Raw genomic sequence first — 21,579 nt, 5'->3', positions numbered from 1 at the left:
ATGCACATTTTTGAGTAGCTCAGATTATTTACTCGTAAGCAGCCAAGACGGTGTACTGATGTATGTGTCACTTCCCTGCAACCTAATGTGAAAGACGTCTAGCATATCTCTTTAAATCACATGCACCTGATATGACTGTGAATGTTTTACATCCCTTCAAAGCACTTTGGCTTCTGGTTGCATGACTAAATTTATTAGAAAACAGCGCGCGAACACCGCGCACAAGCTGTGGCGGCACAACGTATTCTGTTTCCTAAGGCCCTCCAGTCACCAGATGGACCAACCACATGCTGTATGATGCTGTGCCGAATACAAATCAATGATAGTGATATCCAAGCCTTCACTGTGCTGACGCCAGAGCACTTCAGTGAAGTTTACCAATTTCAAATGCTTATTTTAGCTAGCACGTAAGCTGCAGCGAAGGTGACCCGTTTTCCTGTGAAGTTACACTGCCATGGTGTGTAGTGCTACCAGCTTATTAAATGCGCGAAATTATTTCAGATGGCTTTTAGGTAGAATGTTTTTTTGCTCTACGTTACCGCTCGGTACCAAATTTTGGAGCTCTGTATTAGTTATATTTCTGAAATGTTTAATATCTCGTATTTGTACTAATAATCCTGGTATGTTTCATGACCATTTGTTGTGAGCTGCATTTAGTTCTTATACGTACAATGCATGGTTATTGCGTTTATTGTAATGATTAATAAGATTCCTTCTCTTTTTGCATGTGATTTTTATTCAGTTACAGATTAGACATATAATTTGTCTGCCTTTGTAATTTTTATCATGCGTATAAACAATGTGTATAAACAATATTTTCTCTTCACTTCACATTATTTTCTGTTCATATTTCTGACAACTAAGTTTTTTTATTGTCACTGTGAATTTCTTTCTTTACTTGCAAACTTAACCTTTAAAAACGGTAAATTGATGACACACATTTCGTAAACGTTCTTCAGCACCGTGAACTCCAGGTGCGCGCTTTGCATAATAAAATACAAAACTTCTCAGCTGGCTATGATTCACGTATTTGCAGCAGATGCGGCTCAGCAGAAAAGGTGCCATCTAGGCTATGTTCGCAATTGGAATGAGGGTAGTGTACTGCGCACTCATTTTAAAACTGGCAGTTACACTCTGCTGCATCTCATGAGGTCAACATAGGAACGGTCGCCACTGCTTTTTTTCACCCGCCTTTCTTAGCCTCGCGTGGTGCACAAACAGCTCTAAGCCATCGAACTCTATGTTCTATTTTGTCTAGTTGGTTTTGGCTTCTGGGAAAGTTCTGCTCTTCAACGGCCGTGTAAGCATCGATTCATAGCCATTCGTCATTTATCGCTTACCACTCAGGGCGAAATAAAACTGTTTGCTACAATCGCAGTACATTGAGCGGAAGAGAAAAGCAGGCATCGAGCTCTCTGTACATAGCAATTCATCGTGCATATGATCACTACGCACAGCTAACCAGTATACAACCAGCGATTAGGAGCAAAGCATTGCGTTATCGAGAAATAACTCAAAGTTGCACACTCCCATATATGCACGACATATCAAGAATGCATAAAGGATAAATGCAGTACAATGCACATGCGAAACAACCCGGAACTTTAATTACGCAGAAATGGTATTTCTTGCACTGCACACTCACGGCCTGATCGTTGGCTGCCACTTGGTTCATTCGTTTTTTACTAGCCAGAGCAGTCGTCGTTTGCCTTGTTACGGAAAACGAGACATACTCCATCCATGACGCGAGTGTTACTTAAACTGAGGGACACAACCGCAGTTTTCCGCCTAGCGGCCTTCACAAAACTCACGGGAATTTTTCCCAAAAAACACCGAGAGCGCGTCCCTCCTAAACTGCAGCAGTGAACCTTTGAGAGTGCAATAGAGGCCGCGGATTTGACCGCTTCAAAGAATGACTACACCCTGCGAGGGGGCGCGCGCATCGAGGCACCCTAATGTCCAGGACTGCTGGTCCAGTGATCACAGCGGGTACATTCTCGAAGCGTCCAGAGGCCAAAGCCAACTGTGTCACGCAACACCAGATGGCGCATGGTAGAGAACACTTATGTTTCTATGTAGCGACTCGGACGAAAAACTGTCGCCCACCCGATGCAAAGAAAATAGCCACATAATAATCATCATCACCATCATCGCCTCTTGCCGGTTTGCGTGAGGAACATTTTCATCTGATAGCACGTAACGCGGCACTTTCAGAGTTACGATATCCCTAACAATTTTCTTCACGCAAAATTTTATAATGGTTGCGCACTGCCAGTGCATAGCTGCGGGAACAAAACTATAAAATTAAAAGGGTGGTAAGAAAGAAGTTCCAAATTAAACGACAGCGCTCGAAAACTAAACAATGGAAGAACAAGCAGAAAACTGACAGCGGCAATAAACTGGTTGTAATTTTATCCGAGAGAAAATGTATTTAACCGGATTCTGAAATCCTGAGAACAGATACCCACTGGCCTGTTAGGGTAACAGACTGGATTGCACGGAGGGGAAACGCAGCGAGGATGGCAGAGAGTCAAGTGAGGTGGGACTGACAAGTTCATGGCTTGCATAGAGCGATTCCGACGGGATATCAGCGGAAGAGGCCTTGTTCTCGAGTAGCTGGCAACATGCTACGACGGGTGCGACGGCGTCGTTCATTCCCTTAGAGTAATTGCCTTGGGCAGCTACCGCTGTGGAAAGAAATCGAAACCGCGCAAAGAAAGCGCGGGAAGCGCACTCTCCGGAATATTGAACGCCAGTATAAACTCTGCCCGTGCCTATGCAAAATTCTTAACTGCACGAGCATTATACCAGCAAACATATTCCGGAGCCGTGCGATCGAAGAAGTGATAGACTGTGCTCGGAAAATATGCGGCCCTTTTGTTAAGATTTAAAGCAGCGGCATGTCTGTTTTTTTTTTTCAAAAGCTGCTTTATTTTGGCACGACTGTGTGCCGCTGATATACGACTCGAAGAAATTCATTCTAAGCATATCCGTGCTAGCAAGCTGGAAAGTTTGATGAGCTGGTGTGTTTTGAAACCAAACGCACAAAACGGCGCCAACGCAGGACACAAATTATTTCACGCTAGTAATGTACGAATGCCAACCCCCCTCCCCCCCCCCCACCCAAAAAAACAGTGTGGCGCTGGCATCGGGGAAGAAATGTATAGAGCAGTATAGAGCACGCTTATAAATTAACTCAGAAAATAGAAACCCGCCTACGTTGACACAAAATAAAACAGCTCCTGGCTGGAACTATATACCGATGGCACCCTAACATGCACTTATGCTTCTTTATCTTACGCACAGTAACTAACTGCTTTCACAACATCTCTTAATTTATCGCGCCTGTGCGAGGCGACATTCTGGGTGCACTGAGAGCGTGCAGCGCACGCGCACAATCCACAACGCGAAGGCAAGACAAGCTAATTCCACTCGTACATCTAAAAATAGAACATGAAATCACAATAGATAAGATCGCACAAGATAACAAACCTTTTACTTGGAAAGGAAGAACCTTTTAGGCAGAAAAAATAGCATACAGGCAGGACGTGTGAAAATATCAGCCGGCAAGGAAACCAGGTCATAACTACTCTGAAATAGTAAGCTCGGCAAAATAAAGTATATATGCAGATGATAAAAAATAAAAAAGTTGGAGCAGCCTATATACCATTTCAACGAATGCAGCAAGCAATAGATAATAAACAATTTATGCTACCAAATTATAGTAATTTTGAGGCAGAAGTTTCAGCAATAAGTAGTCATACATTTCATTCAAAGCAAAGGAGTACAGCATACCTACCAGAATTTAACAGATAGCCTCAGAGCTTCAAGACCATTAAAAATTGCAGCAATAATAGTCCCTATATACGGACATCGAAACAAAAGCTCCGAAAGCTTCTACATTATAATATTCTATTCAGTCTTGTACACGTTACAGAAAATAAGTAGCCGATTACAATTACAGTTTCTTAATCGGAAACGTAACAGATTTGTGTGGTTAATTACAGAACTAGAAAAGTAATAATTACAGATCAGTAATTGATTACTATTGCGTTACTTTTAACTTTATTGCCATAACAAAAACTCACTGAAAATACAATAAACTAGCACGGCTTAATTGATATTTTTTACACGTTGTTAAATTTCAGCAGGAGTTGCTTTCAAAATTCTCGCCGCTGATTTTGCAACGTTTCCTCGTTAAGACATCAGCCGCCACACTGAACACTTTGGATGTAAGCGATGGATGGTATACCGCAAAAACACCTTTTGCTCCAGCTCGTAGCTGGGCAATGCTTTGATCCCAGTTCCTACGACCTCTGTAAAGCGCCGCGCTTCTTTTGCGGTCAGTTTATGGGTATAGTTTAATTTTGTCTCGAATCCACAGTGTCGCCTGGTTAACCTCCCTGCCTTTCCTTTCGCCCTTCTCTCTTTCTCTCTCTTAATCCACAGCGATGAACTTCGGTGATCAGTTTTATGTACAGAAGTCCGGAATATCTATAGGTTCCTCAGTTGGTCCAGTGCTGTGCAAGATGTACCTGTCAGCGGTGGAACAAGGCATTAAAAAAATTAGCTGCGGTTCAACTACTGCTGAACCTGGTTAGAGAGCGAAAACTGTGGTGTATCCGGCAAGAAGACGCGGCTTGTCCCCTATGACGTTGAGCGCGTTCCGCACACTGGATAGGCTACGCACCCAGCCTGCCACCCTGGTAGTTAATGGTTGATCGCGCGATGTTGGTCACCCAGTAAACCCTGCGCTATTGCTGCCCTGTCACGTGTCTGCGACAACGTTGTCAGCGCTAAGGCATACATCCCACATCTCTCTCTCACACCACGGCCACGTACCTCAAAGCGCGACTGAGGCGTCCACTGAGCCGGGGAGCCAGTTATGAGCTCTTCCTTTCCTTAAAATCATTATAGTACGTTGCCAACGCCAATGCACACAATGAACGCCGACGGCCTGTAGCTTCCATGGCGCGTGTCTGCCGTAGTGTTGTCAATGGAGCTCACATCCGTCACTACCGCCACGTAGCTTAAAGCGCGACTGAAGTGTGAACTTTCCCAGGGGACCACTTATACGCTTTGCTTTCGAAGCTTCCGCTCTTCATTGGTTTCGGCGCGTCTTTACACGCCACGCACTGAAGGTTGCTGAAGGTCCAATGTGCGCGGTAGGCGAAACTCGCGGAATATGCCGTAGTAAACCTTTCGCTACACGTGAAAACGTTGTACCGCTGCGTAGACGACTACCTCTCTTGCGTTCTTACAAGAAGTGCAACCTGACAGCAATGAAATCCTACGTATCTACAGTACATAGCCAAGTGAACTTAAGTTCACCTATAAGTTTCTTGTTGACAACGAGATGCACTTTTTAGATGTTCCCGTTTAGTTCCCTGAGTCACATGTGTGCTGGATGCACCACCCCTGGTCCAAAAAAGTGCACTGCCTTTCGATAGCGTTCTTTCTAAAATGAGCTGCAGCTAGCGCTAATATTCAGGCAGCTCTCAATAAATCTTGTCCTAGCCTTTTGAGTCCAAGCTTCGGCGACCAAGTGGCTTGCCTAATTTGTGCTGGTTATCCAAGTAAACTTATTTTCAGCATTTGTGAACGCCTGCTATGGAAAACAACAGACAGATGCGGAAAAGCGAAGCATCAAGCGAACAGACAGTTTATTCTATATTTCCACTAGCTGTCGCACAATGTTTAGAAGATGTCAGATAGTTATCACAGCGACTTGATTTTTTTTTCTCCCCCATACTAGCTTGGCAAGGTCTGTGCAATGTTTGGTGATTGAAAGCACGAATCATGCTCTGAGAAGCACATCACCAAGTACACAAATTGCAGGAGCAAACTTATCTATAAGATCCTCCTCACATGCAATAGCGTTTACGATGGACAAACGAGAAGATGCTCTAAAGATAGGGCCTGAGAACACAACTTCGACGTAACAAATGAATCCGGGGGTTTCTTGGGATACCACTGTAAGAGCTGTGGTTGTAGACTGCTGCTGATCTAAACCAGGTTTCTTGCATACGTCAAACACAAACTGGAGCAAGAGATTATCCAAGCTTTTCTTATTTGCAAAGCTGGAGAAAAGTATGTCAGCACACCTTCGGTTTCACTCTTTGATAAAGGGCTCCGATTTCTGGATGGACACGTGTAGTCTGTTTATTTTTTTGTGGAAGGTGATTTCTGCCGTCTTTTCAGCGATTTTCGTATGTCTTGATTACCCTTTGAATGTGAGCGCTTTTTTTTCATTTTTGACACTGCTTTGCTACGAATAGTTTTAACGGTCTCCAGTAGTTTCTTGTTTTTTGCCTTTTTCTCTTTTGATGCAGCCTGGATAAGAGATCTATTATTCTGCGTTGATAAACGCAGGTTGTTTGTTGTTTATTCGGGCTGGTTTCATATCGATTTTTTTTTGTTGCACAGAACTCTGGCGTGTGCTGTTAGTAAGCATTGTCTGCACCGAGAAATATAGGTTTATCGTATAATCCTGTGATATAAGTTGTGCATGGGTAATGGTTGTTGATATAAAATGTGTCCCTTTGAAGCTAAACGAATCAGTTGGTAGTAAACGTCCGCCTTGTAAGTATTCCTTCTCAACGTACACGCCATCTTTGCGCTGTCTGTTTCTAATAATAAAAATAATTGGTTTTGGGGGGAAAGGAAATGGCGCAGTATCTCTCTCATATATCGTTGGACACCTGAACCGCGCCGTAAGGGAAGGGATAAGGGAGGGAGTGAAAGAAGTAGGAAGAAAGAGGTGCCGTAGTGGAGGGCTCCGGAATAATTTCGACCACCTGGGGATCTTTAACGTGCACTGACATCGCACAGCACACGGGCGCCTTAGCGTTTTTCCTCCATAAAAACGCAGCCGCCGCGGTCGGGTTCGAACCCGGGAATTCTTCTCGGCCTTTTGGCTCAAGATCAAAGTAAGATCGCTTCTCGGCCTTTTGGCTAAGATCAAAGCGTAGTGCTGGGGGCACGCCTTGCGGCATTTTGCGATTTCGTCTTTCGTGCTGCGATCTGTTTTACTGTTTTTGTGTTTTTTGTGATTTTGTTTTCAGACGCTGGCGGTGGTTTTGCCCTAACTTGGCCGCTGGTACCCGCTGCCCGTTGGTTCTCTGCGAGCTTGGCCTTCAGCTGGCGACTCGGTTCCTGCTGTATGGCCGAATCATCCCGCATGCCCAGTTGTTGCATGAAGAAGTGTGCACGATAAATCTCTCTATATTTTTTTCCTCTAAGGTTTTTTTGCTCGTTGTCACGACGAGAAGTGTGCATGTAATTTAGCAGTCTCCTTTCCACTAGTTCTGTTCTTTTCCTCTCGTGGCGTGCCCCTAGGCTACTTTTTATCTCTCCTGGCTTGCTCGCCTGCGGGGCTCTCACTTTTCTGCACATTTGTGTCGCCATTTGCCCGTCTTTCTCTCGCTCGCTGCAGGCACGTGCTGATAAGCTTGTCTTAACACTCAGCTTGATTTCTAACCCTTTCTATCTTTAACCACCACCCTTGTTTCTCTCCTTGCTCTGCCGCCGGGGACTGCCTGTTACTAGGGGGGAAGGAAGCCACGTGTTCGGGACCGGCGTCGCCGTTTGCTCGCTCTGAGGGGCATCCCTCTTTGCAGCTAAACGCCCGAACAGCTTCTCTCGTTTTTGCTTTCACAGGATGGCATCGCCAGCGTCAAGCACCACCTCCAGCCCAAGTCGACCCGGATCGCAGCCGCGCCTCGAGGGAAGCACGCTCACGGTGTGTTTTCCGCTGGCGCGCAAGTTCCGATGCACCGAGAAGGGATGCGCTACCGCGTATGCCCCGGTCACGTGGACGTCCAGGCGGCAGTCCCTCATTCGACACCTGGAAAGCGACCATGGCGTGCGCGTCGACCGGGTCATATACTTCTGCACCTTGTGCAAGAAGGATATTGGCCTTCGTCCGACTGTGCACGGATGCCTCGCTGGAGGGAGGTTCGAGGAGACCGCACCTGTGGACCATCGCCACAAGTGCTCTGAGTGTGCAATGTCTTTTACCTCAAAAAAGGGATTGCACAATCACCACTCGTGGCACCTCAAGAAAGCGGCTTCCGAGGCTCTGCCTCCCCGTCCCGGGCCGTCGACAGTGACTCGCCCGAGGACGCGCCGCTCGCCAACACCATCCGAAGACTCCCTCCCGGAAACGGAGCCCACAGACTCGCCTCCACCAAGAAGACAGTCACCGTCACCGTCATTAAAGCACTCTCTTTCTCTAGGTAACTTCGAAGCAGCCGACGAGCCACCGAGCCCCGCACCTGCAACGGACATCGCCCCGTCACCTATGGAGCCTGACGTCATCATTTCAACACAAAGCGAAGCACCCGCCCCGGAAGAGTCACCGATCCCAGCTCTCTCGGACCAAGAGGAGAGCCCAACGCAGCAACTAGAAGAGGACGACGGCGGCCACGAAGACGAGGAAACCACCGACCCTGCGGCAAGACGGACTGACGAAGACAACGACGGCGCCGGGGACGAAGCGACCACCGACCCCCTGGCAAACCTGACCGAGGACAACGGAGTTCTCGCCGAGCACGCCAGGCGCCTCCGGCATTCGCTGCGGGAGCCTGTTTCTGATGAGGGTTGGGATGACTTCCTTTCAGTGTTGCAGGAGGCCATCGCGGAAGTTGCGAAGGAGGTAAAGCTGCCGACGGCTCCGGCCGGAGGTAAGCCGCGCCAACCGGTCAACCCCGAAAACGCTCAGCAGATCCAAAGACTCTACCGCAGGAATCGCCGCCGAGCAATACGCCTGATCGTGGAAAGCGAATCTTCGCTCTGCCCGGTCCCGCTGCAAGACATTCAAGATCATTTTACGGCCATGTGGGGACCCAAGGAAGTAGACACGACCATCCTGCTAGACAAGACCAGCTACATCGAACCGGCGGAATTCCCCCTCGACGAATTCACAGAAGTCCTCCGGAAGCTCCGCAAGTGCGAGAACAGTGCCCCCGGGAACGACCGCATCACCTACCAACACTGGAAAGACACCGACCCGGAAGCCAAGTTCTTGACTGCAGTCTTCAACACCTGCATCAAGTTGAAGAGAGTGCCCCAAGAATGGAAGGAGTCTCGGACGATACTGATTCACAAGAATGGACAGGAGCAAGACATCGGCAACTGGCGCCCCATAGCCCTCGGCTCGACGATCGCAAGGCTGTACGCCGGCTGCCTAGCATCCAGGCTGCAGCGTTGGTTCGGAGAGCACGAGACCCTCTCGCGCTGCCAAAAGGGGTTCCTGCCGCACGACGGCGTGTTCGAGCACAATTTCGTGCTGCAGGAGCGCCTTGACGCGGCGCGGGCCGGCCGTGGGGAGCTCTGCGTGGCGTTCCTGGACTTCGCCAACGCCTTCGGCTCCGTCGCCCACAACGCCATCGTCGACGCCCTTCGAGGAGCCGGTGCCGGAGACGACTTCTGCGCCATCGTAGCCGACCTGTACCGCGACAACACCACCCGCATCGTGGCAAAGGACGGAGCAACGCAGTCCATCGACATCTCTGCCGGAATTCGCCAAGGCTGCTCCCTCAGCGTACTACTCTTCAACCTGGTCATCGATCCAGTGCTACGAGAAGTTCAAGGAGACGAGCGACAGCACAACATCCTGGCCTACGCCGACGACCTGACCCCGCTGGCCAACAGCCCGGAAGAACTTCAAGCCCGAATCGACAAAGTAACAGCCCTCTCTTCGAGGTTGGGACTTAAACTCAACCCCGGAAAATGCAAGACCCTGCACCTCAGCGGCCGGAAGCCTGTCGGAACCAGGCCAATAGTCTTCGAAATCAACGGGACAGCCATACCGACGATCAACGACTTTGAATCTCAATCTTTTCTAGGACGCCCCGTCGGATTCAGCGTTTTCCCGGACACTGCAACCGTCGACGACGCCATCAGCGTAGGCCACGGCCTGCTGACCTCGATGCTCGCCCCGTGGCAGAGGTTGGACGCTGTCAAAACATTCGTATACCCAGCGCTCAACTTCTCCATGCGGTGCGGGTTGTTGGGGAAGGCAGAGTGGGAGCGCCTCGATGAAGCCCTGCGACCACTAATCAAACGCACTCTCTACCTTCCAGCAAACGCCAGCAACGACTACATCTACGGCAGCGCAGCAGCAGGCACGGCGGGAATTCCCCTAGCAGCGGAGCTCAGCGACATCTGCCGCATCGACAGCGCTTTTAAGCTCCTATCTTCTCCAGACGCAGAGGTTCGAGACCTGGCGAAGCGAGCAGTCACCGAGGTCACCACCAAGAGACTGGGCCGAGAAGTGACCGAGGCGGACGTCGCAGCCTACCTTAGCGGAGAGACGGAGGGAGACTTCAGGGCGCGGGCCACGCAGCTGAAGTCCGTATGGACGGAGGCGCGAGAGGCGTCCCGGCGTCTCGAGGTTACGTGGGAAATGCAGGAAGATGGGCCCCACATCACCTGTGCCGACGTGACTCTGGCACCGAAGCACCGAACGAAGGTTGTGAAGAAGCTGCGCTCGATCGCCACGGCCGCACGAAATCACTCCCTCCAACAGAAACCCAACCAGGGGAAAGTGATGGAGTGCGTCACCGCCGATCCCAGCAGTTCTCATTTCATGCGTTCAGGTCTTTTCACCCGTTTCTGTGACTGGTGCTTCCTTCACAGGGCAAGGTTCAACCTCCTGCCACTCAACGGGGCCAGGCGGTGGGAACGTGCAAGCGACCAGCGGTGCAGAGCGTGCGGGCACAACAAGGAAACCCTCCCCCACGTGCTCTGCCACTGCATCCGTCAGAGTGCTGCCTACACGGACCGGCACAATAAAATCGTGAACCGGCTGAAAGCGGCCGCTGGGAAGCGATTTACAATCACCCACGAGAATCGTCCCGTGGGAACGACTAACCTCATGCCAGACCTCGTTCTGGCGCGAGGGGAGTCGGCGATCGTCATTGACGTCACTTGCCCCTTCGACAATCGCAGAACTGCTTTCGATGTGGCACGGGAGATTAAGGTCGCCAAGTACGAACCCGTGCACCAATGCCTGCGGCGAAAATTCCAGCGGGTCAGCATCAAGGCAATCGTTGTTGGAGCGCTCGGCTCTTGGGACCCAAACAACGATAAAGTAATGAAGAGGCTCTGTAGCAGAAGTTACTTGCGCCTCTTCAAGAAGCTGGCGGTGAGCGACACCATCGCTGCTTCACGCGAAGTCTATTCCAGACACGTGGCTGCAAAGTGAGGGGCTCGCACTTCGGCGGACCTCAGCAGTGGCGAGTTGGAAGACTTCGAACACACACAACTGCACACTCACACCACACGAATAAAACTTACAGACGAGACTTCCGATAAAAAGGAACGATCAATAATCAGATATGCCGATGAGAAATAGGAAATGTCCCGAAACATTTCTGAAAAAACCTCTGTTCTTATCAGCTGTCTGTTTCTAACAGTTCAAGGAAGAAGCGGTTTTTTAGAACACATTAGCTAGGCACGTCGTATTGCAGGAAGCATCCACAGATGGTGCCAACTGCACGAGGAACGAAGGCTGCGGAAAGAGCAACGCGTCAGCCAGCCATGCGCACCTTCGTGCGCGGCCGAACTATTTGACGCAGTCGCATTGTCTCGGATGCTTCGCCCTAGTAGCCTGTTTTTCCAAAGTAATTGATTGGCGGTGAATGATCAAAGGAAAACAATAGCTGAATTAGCCGAAACGTTACCGTTTGAAAAAAAATGAATTGTTTACAAATTACATAAAATTGTAATTGAATACAACTAATCAATTGCGTATAACTATGATATTTAATTAGAATATGTGGAAGGCCATAATGGCATACCAGAGACTGGGAAAATTGGCCATCTAGCTAAGGAACCTAGCGACATGAGCTCACAACTATATATACCCATCTCAATGCAATTTTTCGAAAAGCAAAAGAAAATAGAAATGACAGAAAAATGAAACCAAGTATGACAGACGGATGGTAATTAAACTTATACGTTCGAAAAGATTAAAAACCGCAGACACGTAGCAATGAATTACCCAACCATCGATGTTAGGTCCCAGGCTATTACAGGATATGGATGCTGCCCATTTTATCTATACCCTTTAATAAAAAGAAGGATACGAGATGTAAATGTGGCAAGGAAGCTTTCGATTTTCATCATTTTTTAAAAACAAAAACAAAAGAGAATAAATAATAAGAAAACTCACATTCAACATAAAGAACAGAAAGCCAGAAATAATCAAGAACCAAGACGCAATCAAACTGTTAAAGCAGGTGGTCAAGATTTCGAATCGATTATACGACTAACTGCATGCATGTTTTGCCTCCAAAGTCATTCCTGTCGCCGCCATTCAAGCAGACAGCATGATTTTGCAGGAGGAAAGCTGGTATAGGAAGTGTAATACAAAACAGATACTCAATACAAAAAGCATACGCTCGAAAACAGAACGAACTGTCCACACATTGGAGAACATCGATAGGCAGCAATGCAATACCAGCACTTTGTTCCCTACGGCTCCTCAACGTCTAATTATCTCTCCAGATTATCCCGATTGTGAGTACATAATTCCAACATCTCGCCTCTTGGCTAAGTTGGCCAATATTTTTCGTTACTTTCATACCGGCAAGATAAGGATCTAAGAAGCGTTATTCCACCAAGCTAACTAGCCACCTTACCGTCAACAGCAGAAGACGACTGTCATTGAACAGCGCCCGGAACTTCACTGGTTTCATCAAAACCAAAAACTTCTCTTATTTCGGCCAAACCAGCCAATATATTTTCAGAACAACCAGCCTACTTCTTCGTGAAGGCAGGCACATAAACTTCATTATTCTATTCTCATCTACCCTTAAGACCTACCGCCAAAAAGCAAATAATTCTATTATGTCTCGGCCAGACAACCTAGCAAGCATTTTCATCTTAAAAATGAAGAATGGGACAAGAAGAAGAGAAGGAGAGAAAGCGAAGAGGAAAAGAGGAACATTTCAGTAAGAGCCCCCGAGTTCGGGCCAGTTGCCTTTGCTGGGACTGCGGCTGGTGGTAGATCCTATTCTTTCAATTCCTCTTCAAACGGAAGGCGAAATGGTTTTTGAGAATTCGGAGAGATTCAATTATTCTAAAGTGGAAGCTTCCTGGTGAAACATGCAAAGTAGTTTTGCGCTTGCAACTAAAACAGTGACGTAACCACCGACCAAATCTCGTACTTTCCCTGGCAGCGTCGGAGAAGAGCGGAGAAGCTCTATGATGATGTCATAGTTGCCGAAATTTCAGATTGTCGCTGTGTTCGCCCACATGCTGCTCCGTGTCGTCCATTACCGCCGGACATAGCTTCGGGGACTTCGCCGTCAGTAAAGCTGGTTTTCTTGGTTCAAGCAATGTTTTCTTTGCTGGAAACGTAGCACCTCTGTACATGACGTCACCGTTGCCGCCTCTGCCCGGAACTATGCGCTGCGGAGAACCATGAACGTCGACGCGGGTTATTCGCCGATTACGTCACAATGCCAGTACCTAAATGCTAGCGCATAATGCTAGATGAAGAAATGGGCTTGGGCAGGGCATGTAATGCGAAAGCAAGATTACTGATGGTCCTTAAGCTTAACGGAGTGGATTCCAAGGGAAGGGAAGCGTAGCAGGGGCTGCAGAAAGTTAGGTGGGCAGATGAGATTAACTAGTTGGTGGGGATAGGGTGGTCGCATGCGGCACAGGACAGGGATAATAGGAGAGATATGGGAGAAGCCTTTGTACTGCAGTGGGCGTTGTCAGGCTTATGATGATGATGATGACGATGAATGATAGGATGTAAGGACTTCGCTTGCTGTACCTGCAAATGTTATACTTCGACCCCTTAAAGCCCATTCTAGAACCTTTTCAGTTTCTCTTTAACTTTCTATCATACCCCTTTTCAGATTAAATTTTTTGTTCGTAAATCCTCTTGGGGTACCACGCCATATTGTTTTTAAATCTTACAATTGACTTTATTTTCACCGGTGGTACTTTAGTGGTACGGGTAGGATTCTTGTTCTCAGACCTCGTACTACTCCTACCTACTTATATCAGTACATTCCTGGGATCTTAAATGGTGACCTAAGCGTACGTTTAGGCATCATGCTTTCCGGTCGCAAGGAAACAAAACCTTGCGAGCCAGAGTGGTGCTACATTCCGATAATTTGTCAGTGCGGTTAACAGAATGGCCCGCACAGCGCCTCGAATTAAGCTTTCATGCGATGGTGCGTGCTGCTCCGAAATAATATAAAAATACACGCAACGTTCAAAATTGTGCGCAGTCTTACCATGCACGTTATGCCAAAAGTTCGGAATCGGAGGTGTTCACATCTCTCTGCATTTAAGTCCAATGAACTTTTGGGAATCTCCTAAGGAGGACAAATTTTAATGAAGGGACCAATTGCCCATTATCAGCTCATGACCATAGCAATACTACTGCCAAGAGAAGCAAGCAGCGTTTTAAGAAACTTCACAGTTGAGGTCTGATGAAGGGACGAATGTCTGCATAGAGTTTTTAGTGAAAAGGCAGTGTTTTTTTATTAATGGGAAAACATTATATGGCTCAGCTGTGTCCGCAAAGCTTGTCCGGAAAATGAGTTCACACGATGACGTCACTCCAGATAAATGAATGGGTAGAAGTAATTAGTGGGTTCCCCCCCCCCACTTGAAGAAATCACTTCCAAAAAAATGAGTCGCGTGTCAAGGTAATGGCGTCATGTAAACGCGACGTGACAAGATGACTTGCAAAAAATGAGTTACGTATCAACGTAATGACGTCACACAACAGTCACTTTACAGGATGACGCAAAATTTGAAGATCGATGACGTCACACCCGAGCTGAGTCACAATCGCTGCCATGTGCAGACAGGAGGCAGGAAGAATGATGGAAAGAGAAACGCGGCGCGGGGCGGTGGGGTGGGGTGGGGGGGCTCTACGTAGTCACCGCCCCGACGCCGCCCCACTGTGTCTGATCTGCACGCTTGGTGAAGGCAGTTGCGTGCAGCACCTCGGCCCACGGTATGACGCGATAGCTAGTGGGTTAATGTCCATATGTGCAGAAATTTATCTACTTGACAATCACAGATCCCCGGGGGTCGTAATACAAATCCTGCGGTGCGCAACTGCGCTCGGATGGCAGGTGCTGCAAGCGGTGGAATTTTTGCCATCCATGTTGTTCTTGCCGAGTAACCTAGCGCGACAAATCATTATTTAAATCGCTATATACCAGGTTGCATGAGGGCGCCATCTTTTATGAGTGCCATCGAGTGTTAACACACACACACGCACACACACACGCACACACACACACACACACACACACACACACACACACACACACACACACACACACACACACACACACACACACACACACACACACACACACACACACACACACACACACACACGCACGCACGCACGCGCACACGCGCACACACGTAGCTCTTCGCTCAAAAGGGCAATTAAGGCTTACGACTTAAAAGCGGGGTAAGTTTCGGGCACTTTTTGAGGGTATAGCAGGTGCTTCATGGAAGCAGGCCCCTAATTTAAAAAAAAAACAGTCTTTTTCAATTAAAGTAGTCGCTTTTGCAGCGGAGTTATGCCAGTGTTTGTGAACGTCAGAAAAGAGGTGAATCATGTTAACCGGTTAGACGGTAAGTAAATTCTGTTAGTTAACCTTCAACTATTACACATAGGCACCTGTTTCCAATCAGAGATGGGTTGCGAACCATTAGTAATCGCTATACAGGATTTAAGAATTTCGATAATGTGATTACCGTCAGCGGGTGCCTTTACAAATTTTGTCCACATACCCCACAATTCGAAAGCCGCATGCCCGAGTTGCGCGCAAAGCGACGCCCATCAGTGAACCGCACTCCGGCGGTGTTCGTGCCACGTGGTCTTATTCTCCTTGCCTCGGCAGAAGCAGCGCAGTGCGTGCGAGGCAGAGCAGATCACGTGTAATGCCTGCCACGGAGGGACGTGATTTGATGTCCCTGTGCGCATACAGCAGGCGCGAGGATTTGCGAAAATTTGTTGAGCCACAGCGCCTAGTGTAATTGCGTTCACGAATTTCCAAAAACGGAAATGGCTATTACTAATGGTGAGCATGAAATCTGTGATACAAATTGTGTGCCTGTCTTTAAGAGTGAAAGAACTAATTACTAGAATCTAGCTGACCAGCTTACTAGCAACGTTTTTAGATAAGGTACGTTTGATAACAGCGGTGGCGCTGCCGGAGAGCGGAGGGAGCCCACGCAATTGCCGCCTGCGGTGGCGCTGCGGTCGCTTTGAGATGTCACGCGCGCGCCTTCTGCTACTCCGTGCATTAGGAGTGTCAGAAGACGACGGCTAGCGTGTGTCTATGATACCTGATAATATCTACTGCGGGTCCTTGGACCCAAGATATTAAACTTATATTTAGAATATGTTGGAGTGCTCGGCTTGAAGCACTCTGGCACGGGCCGGCCTGGTATTGCACTGCCTCCGTGATCGGGCCGTGGCATATTAGCGCGCGCCTTTTCTTTCTATCTTTGCTCTCCTCTCCCTTAACTCTCCTACTTTCAGCACGCGGCAGCGAGCGGGGTTCGGCTTGAGTCAGTAGGCAGGCCCGTGCACTTTCCTTTTCTTTCTTCCTAGCAGCAACAGCGTGTGCGTGCAAAAACGTAGTTAAGGAACGCAAAGATAGTTCCGTCCTTGATCTCATTTGGATTACTGATACAGGACAGCTTATTAGCATTTATAAGCACAATCTCACCCGTGCGCGATAAATAACTCCAGATGGTCAAAATTACCCGCCGCCCTCCGCTACGCTGTCCCTCATAGGCTTAATAGCTTTGAGACGTAAAACCCCATAAAACCAAGAATAAAACCAAACCAGTTTTATCAAGAGAAACTGCGAGGGGGCAAGCGGCACGTCGTGTTCCTCCGATTTTACAGTGTGGAACCACAGAAAGAAGGGCTTTCAGCTTCGGCCACTATCTATACCCAAAATCTCAGCCCTGACCATCCAGCAATAAAGCACGCGTACTTTGCAACACCTGTTTCATAACTGTAGCGAAGAAACACGCTCACATAGAGAAGAAACGCACAACACACGGACGAACGATGCACTCACACCTGGCTTTATTGGCCACTGGGCATGCTGATTATAAAGGTTTTTGGCGCCTGCGCGCCACAGAAAGAAACATACAACCACGTGCCAAAGTGAAGCCAGAAACATCTTATTTTTTTGCAAGAAAAGTCAATTTCCGATGCGTGCAGAAAAATTTACGCATTGCTGATGCAGTTATCGCCTCTTTTTCTTATCACGCCGTCTTATCACTTGGTCCAAATGCAACGCGCGGTTCGTAGCAGCCACGCCCAGCGCAGACGAAGCGAAGCGTGAGCCAGCGTCGACAGTTTCAAATTGACCACGTGACCAGGAGCAAGCAATGGGCGTCTCGATGAGAAAAGAAAATCAACGACACTAATGCAGTACAGCCGCCGCCACAGAGGTGGCGCTTGCGTCTTTTTGCGATTAAAGCGGTGACAGAATGGGCCCGCTTACCCGGCACAAGTTTTCCGACCCTGTCGAAAAACGTTGTTGCTTACTGGCTAAAATGATTCACCTGTTTTATGACGTCCCCCAACAATACCGTTACTTTGACAAAAAAACTATTTTTTTTATTATTGCCGGGCTTCCCGGAAACACACAGTATAGGAGATGCAAGCGTTAAAAACTACGTGGAAATTTCGTTTCGTTTATAATGGTTTAACGTCCCAAAGCGACTCAGGCTGGGAGGGACGCCGTAGTGAAGGGCTCCGGAAATTTCGACCACCTGGGGTTCTTAACGTGCACTGACACCGCACAGTACACGGGCCTCTAGAATTTCGCCTCCATCGAAATTGGACCGCCGCGGCCGGGATCAAACCCGCGTCTTTCAGGCCAGAAGCCGAGAGCCATAACCACTCAGCCATCGCGGCGGCCCACCTGGAAATTTCGAGAGAACTTGTAAATGCGTACTAGCCTTCTACATATTCCAGTCACCTAGAAATGGACGAAAACGAGAGCATTCAGAGATTCAGATGTGTCTTTCTTGAACGAGAGTAGGAAGGAAAGCGAAAGAGACCCTATTCTCCTTCCCCGTTTGTCGTCATGGCAGCCTTCCACGAGACGCCGCCTGATGATTTGTGGTCGATAGATGGGAGTGGCCAATCGGCCACGGTGAAAGCAAGCGAGATGCTGCGGCCGCTACTGCTGACGTCGGCGGCCACGCCGCTCACCCGTGGCAGGAAACTGCGCGGTCATTGCTTCGATTACCCGCAGCGCTGTACGCAGGCGTAGTTGCCGGAAAGGCTGCTGCTCTCAAGAGTCGGTGGGCGCACTTATAATCCGCGCTTACCTTACAGAGGAGAAACACGCAAAAACATGTCAGGGTATTGGTGTACAGTGTCTGAAAATCACACGCAAAACTTGCAAGCATTACATTACCGTAGCCAGTTTAGCTGTGTAACTTTTTTATATGCCCCAAAACTATATAAATAATAATAAAATACGTGAAAGCTCTGCTTTCAAGACACATTTTTTTCACCGAGTAAGAATGCAGCAAGGTCAAAACGAGAGTCGTATCACGTGACTAAATCATACAGTTAACGCGAAGCCTGAGCTCCTTTCGAGGAAGTAGTAGTAGTAGTATCAGTAATAGTAGCAGTTATAGTTGTTGTAGTGGTTGTAGTAGTAGTAGCAGTAGTTGTAGTTGCGGTAGTAGTAGTGGTGGTAGTTGTGCTGATGGCATCAGTAACAGTAGTAATATCAGGAGTAGCAGTTACAGTAGTAGCAGTAGCTATAGGAGTAGCAGTATTACTAGTTGTATGCCCACGAGGAAAGGCTAAAGGAGGCAGACAAAGCTTTCCTCCTGACGAGACCTTCAGCCCGGCATACAAATCGTGACACCGGCGGCTGAACAGGCGAAACGCATTCACAGAGCTTTTAAAATGAATACAGACAGCAAAGGGAAATGAGAGTGACAATCGAGAAATCTAAGCAGTGACAATAGAACTACAGCTAGACAGGGATTTGTTAGCAAACAAAACACTTTTCTAAATAAATACACACGTTAGAGTTGTAAACTGAAAGGCGATCTCGAAAGAGAGCATTAATAAAATGTAAATAATAACAACTTAATATTTTTCAGTACAATAGTTACAATGGCTATAAGCTACAAAAGTATACTGGGGAAAAAGCACCTTCAGTTTTTGTAGCGATAGCTACACTACGCTACCACTTTGAGCCTTGAGCGTGGCACCCCTTGAGATGCGTGGCCGCCCTTGAGCTCCGTGGCGGCGCCGTGGCTGGTCACGTGGTGCGGAGCAGCTGCCGGCGGCGCGGCGCGCCGGCGAAACCAAGTGGAGGGTAGGGAAGTGGAGAGAGGAGTGGGAGGGAGAGAGTGAATCCACGTGCACGGACGAAGATGAAGAAGGAACGCCCAACATATTTCAGCCACTTTGAGTGATCCGTTGCTGAATACCGTGGACTTTCAACACCTAAAGTACCCATGGAATATCCGGTGGTGTAAGTCAAGGCTTTGTGAAGTGTCCATGACGCTCCTGCGATGTAGAATCCCTCACTTAAACTTGTACTTATGCAGGTGCGGGTTCGCTGCGACAAACCTTTGTGTATCATGTGGGCAAGTTGAATCAATCGATCATTTTCTCCTCTCTTGCCGGCGGTTCGCGGTTCAGAGAAAGCAATATCTGGAGGTTCCTCTTTCGAGACTAGGACTGCCTCTGTCTCTTACAGTTCTTCTATCGTTCGGTGCGAGTGCCAAGGGATTCCCGTTAAGCAGTGTATGCGGCTACCTTCACGATTACATAAGTGCAACTAATCGATTATCTTGTTAGCTATACACAAAATTCTTTCGCATGTCCAAAAAAGGCTAGATTGATTCTTTTCCGGATGACTCATACCTCTTGAATTCATTTTATTTTTCCCAATTTTTTTTATCTTGATTCAGTCTTCTGACGTTTCCTTCCCCGCGCAAATGCTTCATTGGCATTCTACCCTATACCTTGGCCAATCCCCCCCACGTGGGTATGTGCCATATTACTTGAGGAGAAGAAGAAGAAGCGAAACGGAGCGGCAATTCGACTGAGCAAGTTCCACTCGGCCAGATGTAGCTATCGCGTCACTCCATGTTTAACCACAGCTTAATAACACCTATTTTTTTTTCATAAAAACAAACACACTAGAACACGTCAGACACTTGTTAGATTACAGGTTTGCATGCTTTTATAAGCGAACAATATCCAAAGGTGACAGCTACTTTGCTAATCTTGTTACATTTACACCTCGCCAATCTTCTTATGACATTCGGAGCTGTGGCTCGTATGCATCCGCACAAATCAGAAACAACTATGGTTTCATGACGCTCGGGTCTATCGTGCCTCGGTTTATAAACACATTTTTGTCTAATGAACTTAGTGCCATGTCACTGTCTTCAATTCGCAACCTGTATATCTAACTGCATGGTTTACTAAAACATTGTTTTTGCTGGAAAGCACCATGCTCTAAATTCTGTTTGCGATAGTATAAGAATCTACTCTCTACTTTTTCTATTTCTACAGTGGCAACTCGTATTATCAATATAGGACGCGTTCGTTTTTATGTTGCTATCATGCCGAGCTATTTTGTACCGAGTTTTGTTTCAATTTTCTACTCCTGAATGCTCATACCTCAGTCAATCTCTATGAACGGTTGTATTTTTTCTTGCATCATGTGCTGCCGCCAACATTCAGGGGCGGCGAGCCTTGTGAAGGACTGTGCAACACTGCTTTTTTCCCGCCATCCCCAGTTTTTTGTATTGCGCGAAAAACTGGAATAAAAAAAATGGCGGTGGTTTAGCTCTGTTTAAACCTGGAGTGACGCGATAGCTACAGCTGGCCGAGTGGAACTTGGTCACGTGACCAATCATGTGGCGAACCACGTGAACAGTGACGGCGCCGCGCCGCCGGCAGCTGCTCCGCACTTCGTGACCAACCACGTGGCCGCGCAGCCACAGGGCGGCGCCGCCACGCTGAAGGCTCGAAGTGCTACCGCAATGTAGCTCACGCTACAAAAGAAAAATGAAATGGAACTTTCTTGTGCATTTTCATATGGGATCGGTACGTATTACACAGGGCTGCAGTTTGGTTACCTACGGTTTGTTTCTCTCGTTTGTTCTAGACCTTGTAGTGGATAGGAAAATCTCAGAAGCCATAAGTTATATTCCTAGAAAGATAAGTATTCCAGAAGGAAATGAAATCCTGTTTAATTTCACAGAAATTATGATCCGCCAAACCCAAGTTGTAACAATGATAAATATTTGCGGACATGAAAAGTTTCGGAAAGATTTTTTTCTTTAGCTGGTCCTGTACGCAATGCACGTAGGGTTCTTTTAAGTGAAAACAGTTAAAGGGAATCGGCTTTATTACAAGTAACCCACACGAGATTGCAGTATACAAGACGGAAATGAACAAGGGCAAATTATTGCTTTTATCAGCCATGGGAGGAGATCCCTTATGATGTGGATCAAAGAAATAGAGTGGGCTAATTTAATTCTAACACTCTTAACATGATCTGTCTA

General features: G+C 47.7%; 1 protein-coding gene across 1 annotated transcript; it reads left to right on the top strand.

Moving 5' to 3' along the window:
- The first annotated feature begins 9,931 nt into the window (after positions 1 to 9,931).
- On the top strand, positions 9,932 to 11,209 carry LOC144104753 (uncharacterized). Its single transcript, XM_077637929.1, has one exon. It carries the CDS (start codon positions 9,932 to 9,934, stop codon positions 11,207 to 11,209), a length of 1,278 nt encoding a protein of 425 aa, XP_077494055.1.
- Positions 11,210 to 21,579: the final 10,370 nt, after the last annotated feature.

Source organism: Amblyomma americanum, chromosome 1 (genome assembly GCF_052857255.1).
Source record: "Amblyomma americanum isolate KBUSLIRL-KWMA chromosome 1, ASM5285725v1, whole genome shotgun sequence".
NCBI classification, from domain to species: Eukaryota; Metazoa; Arthropoda; class Arachnida; order Ixodida; family Ixodidae; genus Amblyomma; species Amblyomma americanum.
Note: the sequence above shows the minus strand (reverse complement) of the source record. Positions and strands in the feature narration are given on the sequence as shown.

Bases quoted from the DNA above. Each gene is read 5' to 3' on its own strand.
- LOC144104753 (XM_077637929.1), top strand. From the start codon at position 9,932: ATGCTCGCCCCGTGGCAGAGGTTGGACGCTGTCAAAACATTCGTATAC.